Source organism: Nestor notabilis, unplaced genomic scaffold (genome assembly GCF_000696875.1).
Source record: "Nestor notabilis isolate BGI_N333 unplaced genomic scaffold, ASM69687v1 scaffold31662, whole genome shotgun sequence".
NCBI lineage: Eukaryota > Metazoa > Chordata > Aves > Psittaciformes > Psittacidae > Nestor > Nestor notabilis.
The window spans coordinates 1-10243 of NW_009920198.1; the positions used below are offsets into that span (position 1 = coordinate 1).

Consider the following 10243-nt stretch of genomic DNA (forward strand, 5'->3'; position numbering starts at 1 on the left):
CTGGATAGAGGTACCCCTGCTATAAAGACAGCACCTCGCTGTGTGGCGGTACCCCCAGTATGAAGCCAGCTTTTCCCGTATAGGTTATCCCAGTATGGAGACAGCCACACACATACTCTTGTGTAGATGGTGCCCCTCAGTACAGAAACAGACCTGTCCCTTTTCTGTAGGCACCCCCAAACAGAGCTCTTGGAAAGACTGCTGTAACTGCTCGGGCTCCTCTCATAGATCCCAATCAGCGCAGGGCCGTGCCGGTGCGGCGGGGGCCGTGGTTTCCTACTAATAGTCCCATGTAGATTTTAGGCTTCTCAACCCCGCCGGGGAGGCTCTCCATGATGGCTTTCGTCCTCAATGCACTTACCTGGTAAGTCAGCAACTAGCTGGAGCTCCTGTGTTTTGTTCTTTCTTAACATTAAACTTTAAGAGAATTCAGCATCTGAAAGCCCTGTGCCTGGCTGAGTGTGTCTCTTGAGGGCAGCTACTCCCGACTCCCAGGAGCCTAGATAAGTTATTTCACGTCACTGCCTCAGCTTCCCAGCTGGCAATGAGATTTGCTTCTGTGAGAGATTTTACTGGAAGTTAGAATTAATGGATGTCAGCAAATACTTATTTATAAGCAAATATGGTTTTTGCCCCTGCCACTGGGCAGAGATTCTGGTTTTAAAAATTCCTGCCTCATTCTCTGCATTAAAAGCTTATTTCCCTGCTGTCATATAATTAAAAAGCTTTAAGCATGTAACTCTCGCTGCAGCAGCCAAGAGAAAGGTCAGGAGCAACCTATCCTTAAAACATTTAAGAAGTTTCAAACCAACTAAATAACCTGCACTGACAACTGTTGATAGCTCTTGCTACATCCCCTTTTCCAGAGGCATAGCACAGTTTATTAATCTCTGTGTTTATTTTGCAGTGCTCTGGGCTTGCTGTACTTCATCCGCCGAGGAAAGCAGTGCCTGGATTTCACAGTCACAGTTCACTTCTTCCACCTTCTGGGCTGCTGGATTTATAACTCGCACTTTCCCTCCACCCTGACGTGGTGGCTGGTGCACATCGTGTGCACTGCGCTGATGGCTGCCATCGGGGAGTACCTCTGCATGAGGATAGAACTCAGAGAAATCCCCCTCAATTCTGCCCCCAAATCCAATGTATAGACTCACTCTGGCAACAACATGCTGCATTATGTTATTGTTTCCAGCACAAGTGCATCTAATGCCCAAGAATCATCACTGAAGAAGCACAGCAGGTCTGTTTAGACTTGGGTGGGGTTTTTTTGGGGGGACCTTGGTGACCGCATGAGTGTGAGCATCTCCTTTGGCCTCAGCTGACAACAGGGGAGGAACAGATGTTTATTTTGCTAACACAAAGCATTTAATGACTGTATGGCAAGTGTGCTTTTAAACTCTTCACTCATGAGACTGTTCAAAGCCAGGTAGCAAAACTTGATGCGTGAGGAGCATCTGGAACTAAACATGGGATTGCCCTGTATGGGTAATGCAACGGTCAGCTCTTCTTGGGGGAGCCGCACAGTGAGCAGCGAGGCTGAGAGCTGTTGCTTCCAACCTTTGGTTGGGGAAAAAGTCAAAGTGAACGAATGGGGAGAAAGAAAATAGTTGTACTTACCCAAATCACCAGCTGAGACCCTAAATAACCTATAACGTTGGATGGTTGGTTGCTGTTTCCATGTTTAATACATAGATATGTCAGACAGCAGTTTGCTGAAGAAATCTTTTGTAATAAAGTATTATGTTGCTGTGAGCATGTTACGGTTCTGCTGGGAAGCTGAGCTCTTCAAGGACACCATGAGTGTCTGTATCATGGCAACAGAAAGATACAGCCAGAGAACACATGACTGTAAGATGCCCACTCTTTAGGACACAAAAATTCCTACAATAACTGTTTCATACCTCTGCTCCAAAATGAAGACATCATTAAGTGCTGTGATGGAAGTCAGCAGCATAACCCTCGCTTCAGGAGGAGTGCTGGCAGTCCAGGGTCTCCGATTGTTCAGCCCAAGGCTGGAGCTGTCCTGGGGCCATGCTGCTGTCTGGCAGGCTGCAGAAGTCTAGCAACAGGTCTGGTCTGGCAGAGGTGATGTTTAGTTAAATGAAAGACTACTGCTTGTTTCTCAGAATAACAGGATGTGCCTTTATTTAGAGGCACTTTAAATAAGCATAACCTGCAGGCAGGCAAGGACACCACCTTACTGCCAAGCGGCCAGAGCTGGATGGTTCCTCCAGATCCTGCAGACCTGTATCCTGTCTGGTTTCTGCTGAGGGGGTGGCCAGTTTGTGCAATCCCAAATGAGGCCAAACCCACTTCTGAAGACAGATTTTTCTTCTGTGCAGCATCTGCTGCAGTAACTTTCCTTTGTATGTTAATAAGGGTTAATTTGAGCAAGTTATTTGCTAATTCACCTTGTTGAAAAGTGGTGGGATGATTTGAGATTCACAAGTTGATAAGCTCTTTGAAGCTGCTCTTTTGGCTTTTGTTACTGGGGGAGCTGTATTTCAATTCCTGCTCTCCTATTCAGATCCTGTAAGTTACGGCAGGATAACATCCTGGTGTTTTAAATACTTGGCAGGTCTGCTGCAGAGGAGGACTCCTGGTTATGTTTGTTTAGATAGAACTTTTTTTACAATCTGGGATTATGCCAGGACCTTTTCCTGACTAAAAGCCCCTTTAAGCACAGTTTGAATCTTTCAGAGGGAAGACTTGATGCAAGTTTCTTTCTGGGCAGGAGCCAGCGCTTGCTAGAGGGACACCCAGAGGTCACTTCCTAGGGCTTCCCCTGCAGTTGTGCTGTGCAGTCAGCAAGATACAGTTCATCCCTCCTCAAAATCTGCTTGTTTCTCATACAGAAGGATACTTGCCTGGCTTCTAGTCACCATCAGCCTGGATATAAACTGGCCTTCCAGTAGGTGCCAGTATCTCCTTCAGAAAAGAGCCGTGATCCGGGTGCAACTGGCATCGGGCAGAACAAAGAGGACACTCAGCCTCGGGACTGACAAGCACTGACTTGGTGTCAGTGGTATTTTAAGGCTCTTCCAGGGTCATTTTGTCCTCTCCTGGTTTTTTGTTGCTATTTTTGACAAATAGTCCTGCACAGGGAAAGTCTGCAGATTTAGTTCAAGGCTCAACAGCACAGCACAGTGGAACTCCTGTCTTCAACATGGGTCTTAAGGCAAGCGTGAGCAGGAGGATTAATTACAGTGATTATGAGTGTGAGAGGGAAAGCCACACTCATCCCATTTCTTTAAGGAGAATGGGCAGCTGATCTCAGAGCTGCTGTGAGACTGTATTGAGAGGTGCTATCTTGGTTCCCCTGTAAGAACAGACACAAAAACTTTGGACCAAGGAACACCCTCTTACTCCCTAAATACATGAGGTACGCTGCAAGTGCGTCAGCAGCCTCCATTGCGAGGCACGATGTCTGGGTACAGCTTTGTATCTGGAGAAACTCAGAGCAAGGCCATGAGAAGAAGCTTTGACAAATGTGGATTTAACACCAAAGGCTGTGGGACATCCAACAAGCTGCAGTGGCTCAGCACAAAGCATGCTGTAAGATCAGAAATGCTTTCTGAAAGTCTGCTGACTGCCTATGAGGACTGAGTCTGCATATTACTTCTTTTTAAAGGAAATCTACTGTAATTGTCATAGTCATAGAAGAAGTTGTGCTAAAACTAAAACACTGATTGAGGAGGGAACCTCTGAAATTCATCACTTCCATATTGAGACACCCAATTTTCACTCACATGCTTTCGGCCAGATTAGCAGTACCTTTGGCTTAAAAAAAGTAATCTGCTGCTCCATACCAGAACAGTGGCAGATGGTCTTTGTTTCTTAATGAATCTTTAGGTTTTGTGTGCAATAGTTGAGGGATTTGCTTCCAGGGAAGATATGCCCCAACACCTGCTCTTCTTAGAGACAGCAGTAGTGTCAGCTATTTGCATCCATGGTTCTGCAGAAAGACTTCTTGGAGATCTCTGCTGAGACTTTTGTATTCCCCTTCCCCAAAGCTGTTTAGAAGCAGGAAAATTTTAACAGAGAGAAAGTTGCCAAATCCAAAGAGAAGCCAAGAGTTGTGGGATTTTGGGTGGCTGTGCTGATTTCTTTTCCTAAAGGCATTAAACATCTATTCTAAACAAGGAGCAGGTACAGCACTTGGATCCAAAAGACTCCAGCCTTGGTTATACACAGTACCCGACTGCTTCAGCTTTCTCCATCTCAAACCACAGGCAGGAGAGTAGATAATGGGGAGTGGGGAACAGGATCACAGAGCACACACTGATTTTGGAATGGAGTAAGAACAAAACCCAGAGTGTTTCACTCCAGGTTTTGCAGTGTTCTGCTTTACTCTTTCTCCCATGGAGACTGGAGACTTTGGGCCCGAGATGCCGAGTACATCAATAACAGCTCTGCTGTCTAGAGAGCTCAGATGCCTCATGTTGAAGTGCTGTTTGAACACCAGCTGCTCCTCCCTGACTTGTTTCTTGGAATTTGCCTCAATTTATTCACTCCCTCCTGCTGCTGCAGGAGCAGAGTTAAGTGATAGGGAAGGTAAAAGGAAGAACATGTGAATGCCAAGTGAAAGCAGCATGACCCAACACCACTATTGGCAGGAAGATCCTTTGCTGTAGAAGCTTGCCCACATGCCTATAACACATCCAGTGGGATCTCTGGAAGTAGCAGGGCCTTAGATTGCCTGCTCACACTGTAAAACACATTTTCAGGATTTGGGACACCATTTCAGAATGTCCTTATTTATGGGTGGTGGCATGTCCTGCTGTGCCCACTCCCATGGTGGGCAGTGCTCAAACCATCAGCACAAGGTCCTTGTTCAATGTTTCTCAGGAGCATGAAGAGCCACAAGCATGCCCAGGTCCACACCGGGCAGAGCAAGTCAAAGCAAGTGCCCTGGGAATGGGCCAAACAATCTGTAGAAACAGCCAGAGTGATGTGTGAAAGGCAGCCTGAAATCCTCTGCTAGGCTATGGGCTGTGCAGCCACACAGGGCACGGAGCTTCAGCAGCATCCTCAAACACTGAACTGCCTTGAACTGCCCAGTAATATCGTGTTTTTCTGACATACCCAGGAACCACTTGCAAGCACCTCTGTCTTGCAGATACTTTTGTGGCTTGTACTGAAGCTGCAAAACTAACACTGCCCTGAGCTGCAAAGGAGACAAGAGAAGACTGTGCTGTGAAGCAAGAGCCAGGACAAATAAACTTCTCCCATGCTGTAGGCTCTACAACAAACTTTAATACTCTGGAATTACACACTGGCACCCACATAGCTTCTTACAGGTACCTTGGGGAAAGCTTTAAAGCAAAAAAGATGCTATAAGTCTGATCTGTCCTGCTAGCTTGACATTCTGTCACCCCCCGCCCCAGTATTTTTGCCCTCTGTTTCCTTAGAAAAGGGATTTACACAACACAGGAGTTACTCAGGAATTCAGATGCATGCAAGAGAAGAAGTCATGCACCTGTGATTAGGTACATGGGGATGCAGGGGTTTCACCACATCCTCAAATTAAAAGGGGTACTACAGGGAGGCAAGGTCTCCTTTCTGCCTTTGACAGAACACACACCATCCCCTGCCCCTCACAAGTCACTGGTAAAAATTCCCATCTTGGTTTTAGTGCTCAAATAAAAAACCTGTAGAGCTGATCTGGTGGAAAGAGTCAGCAAAGCAAACAGGTTTCCTTCCAGTGCCACACAAGAATGCAAAAGCATCCAGCATTCAGAACCAACTTACCATTTTTCTCCAAATCCTCTGGCCCATAGCTACAAGTTCCCAAATTCTGCAGTCAGTCAGATCTGTCCCTGCCTTGAGGCAGAAGGGGACAGGCCTTATTCCAAATTACAGAGAAACAGCAAATTCCAGGAGGTGCTGCCGAGCTCTTCCATTTCTCATAGGTGCAGGATGGAGCCAAGTATTCGCTGAGCACTGCACAGTGTATTCCCTCAAAGGTTTGGAAAAGCTATCAGGAAGATGCCACAACACATGCTGCCACCACCTTTGTTGTGATACTCACAGAGCTGCAGTTTATAAGTTCAGCCAAGTAACCATGAGGGGGATGCCAAGGATGGAAACATTTGGAACACGGGTCCAAGCAAAGCTTTGGGCTGTGCTGGGGCTGCAGAGGTCAAACAAGCTGCCTTGAAATTTGATTTTCCGAGACTCCCTTCTCAGCATCTCCCAGATGGCTGCTGCTTCCTTCTGGCACTCCCAGAGCGCTGTCAGGGCACACGCGTGAAATTCATCCCAGTACCTGCAGCCAGAGGAGACATGGCACCATCAGCCCCTTTGGATTAGCAGAGCAGGGAGATGCCAAGCAGGGCCCTGCTGCCCCATGTTTTGTGCAAGCGTCCCAGACTACCCATCCCCTCCATTGTTTCCCAGAGCATCTTGGCTAAAACTCCAAACCTCAGAACACACAAATTATTTCATGCTTTTTTCCTTCTTCTCTGGAAGTCAATAAAATCCATTATTTTCCATCAATAAAGTTTCCCTTTGACACCAAGCACCCCAAGTATCTAAAAAAGGCTGCAAACAAAGGCCCAGCATGTTTCATTGATAGCTTTCTCCAAGCTTAGTGAAGGGTGAAACATGAGCACAAAGCAAGGAGAAGGACAACAGCTCCTGCAAGCCATCGCAGCTTTGTAACTAAGGCATGGGCAGGAGCAGGAGTTATTCACTGTGTTCTCATCTGACACATCTCCATTTATCTGCTGGGTGTTACTCTGCCCAAGTAGAAGCCATTCAGTGGGAAAGAGGCTCTTGGGAAGCATCAGAGAAATACAAGACAGGCAAAGATAACCCATGGCCCTGTGGGAATAAACCGGGAGGTGCTCACTGTGGACCCCTTGGCTGCATCCCCTGGGACTGAAATTTGGGTATTTTTCCAGCTCCAGAGCTAGAACCAGGTAAGGAAAAGCCCTGGCAAAAAAAACAGACTGAAAACCACAGCTCCCAAGATGACTGTCCCAGGAGGGGCACAATGAAACCCAATGGTCCAGCACACTAGGGCCTGCCAAGGCCTTATCCCCTCCCCGAGCTCCTTCCTTACCTTTGGTACAGAAGCATGGTGGCCCTGAAGAAGCTGGTGTTGAGCCGTTTCCATCGAGCCCACAGGTGTCAAGCTGAGCATGGAGGGGTGGACTCTGGCTGTCCAGGGACAAGGACAGCAGGTACTGGGCTGCACCATGTCCCCCCACATGGTGTGGGGAGCAGCAGAACAGGTGCCCCAGCTGATTGACTGGGGTTTTTTGGGGAGGATTAGAGTCCATACCAGACTCCCCAGAGGCTGCTGTGGGTGCTGCTATGTGACAGGGAGGGCGCCCGCAGCCTGGCAGGTTGCTGCATGCACACCAGTGTGTCCATAAGTCCTGATACAGCTGAATTCACAACCAAAGTCTCTGTTTAGTAGGTACAAACTCAGAAAATGGAACAGCAGGAGCCTCAAAGCCTCAGCAAATGTCACAGGCCATCCTCCCCTCTGGAAGCAGTTCTCCTCCAAAACAAAGACTTCCCCAAGGGACAGATAAGGCTCCATGCCATGCTTGCCACTAACCTTCTCCCCACGACTTCCAAAAAAACCCCTGTTTCTTTTACCTGGAAAGAGCTTTGCAAAATCATCTTTCTATTGCAGCTTCTTTGGAGCAACACCAGGGAAAGTCAGGGACCAGCCATGGGCAGCACCCCCAAGTCCCAGCCAGCACCCCAGCCTCTGCCGGCCCCTGACCTCCCTCCACCTCTGTTTTCCTCTCCCCCCCATTGCTGGGGCTGGGCACCACCTCTGGTCCATAATCTACCTGCAACTGGGGACTGCCTAGAGCACAGGAGCAAGTGCTCTGCCACCCTCTCTGTGTCACCCCTCGGAAAGGAGAGGCAGCCAAGCAGGGACCCTGCACATGGGCTGCTCGGTTTTGACCCAAGTGCCTTGTGCAGGACACGACAGGCAGACCCCAGCCCTCTGCTTAGTTTTCCTCCCGGGGCTTACGTCAGAACACCAGCTGTGAAGGAGTTCATTAAACCGAGCCACTGTGGCAGAATAAATGTCCCCAGATAATGAGAAAAGCTGGTGCCAACCCAGGTAACCTCCTGCACTCGCACCCAACCTGCGGCCATGGCAGAAGGCAGCTCTGCCAAGCGAGAGTCAAACCTCTCGGACAAAGGATGGCTGGGGGCTGGTGAAGGGGAATGACAGCTCCCGCATGGTTCTGCTGTCGGCCAGGATGGCAATTCCCAGCGTTTCACCCTTCACAGCCTCCATCTGCTCAGCCAGGCAGGCTGCAGGCACCCCACACCAGCTCCCAGCTCCACATCCATCCCTCTCCCGCACTCCTGGAGAGGGGACCATGGCAGGAAAGCAGACAGCAGTGGAGAAGGCTGAGGGTTAAAGATTAATAATTCAGAAATATCTCCTGGCAGGAAGCTAGGACATCATCAACCTTTTCCTCCAGCCACAGCAAGCCTGGCTTGCTACGCACCAGGACCAGTGGGAGAAGCTGGCATGTCCCAGGAGTGCAGAGCCTCAGCCCTGCCAGTGGGGAAGATCCCAGGCTATGTTCTGTGGTTGTTAGTGCCCCAGAGCCTGTCAAAAACCTCAACTCACACATCACGTGAGCTTCAGCACACCCTCCAGCAGTCAGGCACAGTGCGTGGTGCGCCACATGCTCGGATGTTTCCTAATACCAGGAAGCCACATTTCCAGATAAAAATATGTAGTGCAGCCCAAACCAGAGCAGTTCCATTTCAACCCTGCCTTCAGTCATGTCCCATGGAGTCTGTTCCTCCTGAGCTAGGACTGTCCCTTGGAGATGGGGGAATAGAGCAGGTCACAGCCAACCTTCCACTTGCCAGGCATGTTTGCTGGCAGGGGAATGCACGAACAAAATACATTTTAAACTAACAGGGGGTAGTTAGTTTTCTATTCTCCTTGAGCGAAAGGGTTTTGTTCAAGTGGTTTTCACACTGGCAATAACCAAAGTCAGGCAGGTTAGGCTGGGGACCCTCCACTTGCCTCAGCAGCGTCATCCCACCAGCCTTCACCAAGTGCCCCATCCCGGCTGCCCCTGCCCTGCTGCAGCCCCATCCACACCAGCCAGCCCTGCCCGCTCCAGGGAGCGCATCCAGAGCCTCCACCCCATGGCTGAGGGCGATGCCTTCCCCTGCAGCCCAAGGCAGCTTTCGGCAGCTTGGAAAACCTGACACACAGGGCACTGCACCCTCTGCCTCGCCCTGGCACGATTCTACCACCCGAAGGCATGTGGATTTTCGCTTAACTACTGTCTGCATTTCCTTAAATCTCCTTTCCACTGCTCACAACTTACTGCTAGGGACATGGAGCTGCCTCCATTTATCTCCACCGTTCCCTTGCTCCACACACACACACACCCCCCAAGCCTTCCTGCTTCTGCTTTTCAAGCAGACCTTTCCCCAGGCCTGCCCCACACCACCCCTCCTTACCCAGTTCCACTTGGATTGCCGTGCTGAGGAATGTCCTCCCAACGCTCTGACCTTGGGACACTTGCTACAAACTCACCACAACCAGGGGAGGGGCAAATTCCAGAAGGATGAGGGCTCTCAGCAGGGAGAGAAAGGGCTTGGTTTGGGCAGCAGGATCCCACTGGATGCTGGGTGCAGGCTGCTCCCCACTGGACCCTGGGACACCCCAGCCATGGGTGAGTTGCTGGATGAAACCAGTGTCCCAGGGAGACTTCTCGGGGGAGCAGAAAGGGTTGGATGCCACCAGCCCTGCTGCTCCTGGCTGCGGGCATGAAGGAGGTTGCACAATGAAACCTGGGGGCTGGACCTACTGCCCGGCTGGAGCCGAGCAGCAGAGATAGGTGGATGGAGCCCACCAGCTCTGTCTGAAACCAGAGCAAGTTGGGGAGTGCATGTGCACGCACGGCTGGGATGTGGGGTGGGGACAGGAGAAGACTTCAGACAGCAGCACCTGGCGCAGGGGCAGTGCCCAAAAGCCATACTGGCCGTGTGCCATAGGTAACCCCAGAGGTGGGACATGCAGGAGGTCCCAGCATGAGGCCGTACTCACCCACAGACTCGATGCAGCCCCTGCAGCTCGATGCCATCTGCCTCCTCATACGTAGCCATGTTTTCCCCCAGCTTGAGGACGCATTCCGAGAAGCCTTGGTAAATGTTGGTGCAGGCAGTGCCGGATGCCAGCAGCCCAGCAAGGTGCCCTGCAGCCACCGAGGGGTCAGTGTGAGCACCCAGACCT

General features: G+C 50.2%; 2 protein-coding genes across 2 annotated transcripts; one reads left to right on the plus strand and one right to left on the minus strand.

Annotated features, from left to right (window-relative positions):
* Positions 1-300: 300 nt before the first annotated feature.
* Positions 301-1458, plus strand: SYS1 (Sys1 golgi trafficking protein). Its single transcript, XM_010010571.1, has 2 exons — positions 301-364; positions 908-1458. Exons 1-2 carry the CDS (start codon positions 333-335, stop codon positions 1146-1148), a joined length of 273 nt encoding a protein of 90 aa, XP_010008873.1. The 5' UTR covers positions 301-332; the 3' UTR covers positions 1149-1458.
* Positions 1459-6042: 4584 nt separating this feature from the next.
* On the minus strand, positions 6043-10200 carry NRN1 (neuritin 1; the record flags this gene model as incomplete). Its single annotated transcript, XM_010010572.1, has 2 exons — positions 6043-6268; positions 10058-10200. Coding segments are annotated over 2 exons (369 nt in total), but the record flags the coding sequence as incomplete, so codon positions are not given.
* Between the last annotated feature and the right edge of the window lie 43 nt (positions 10201-10243).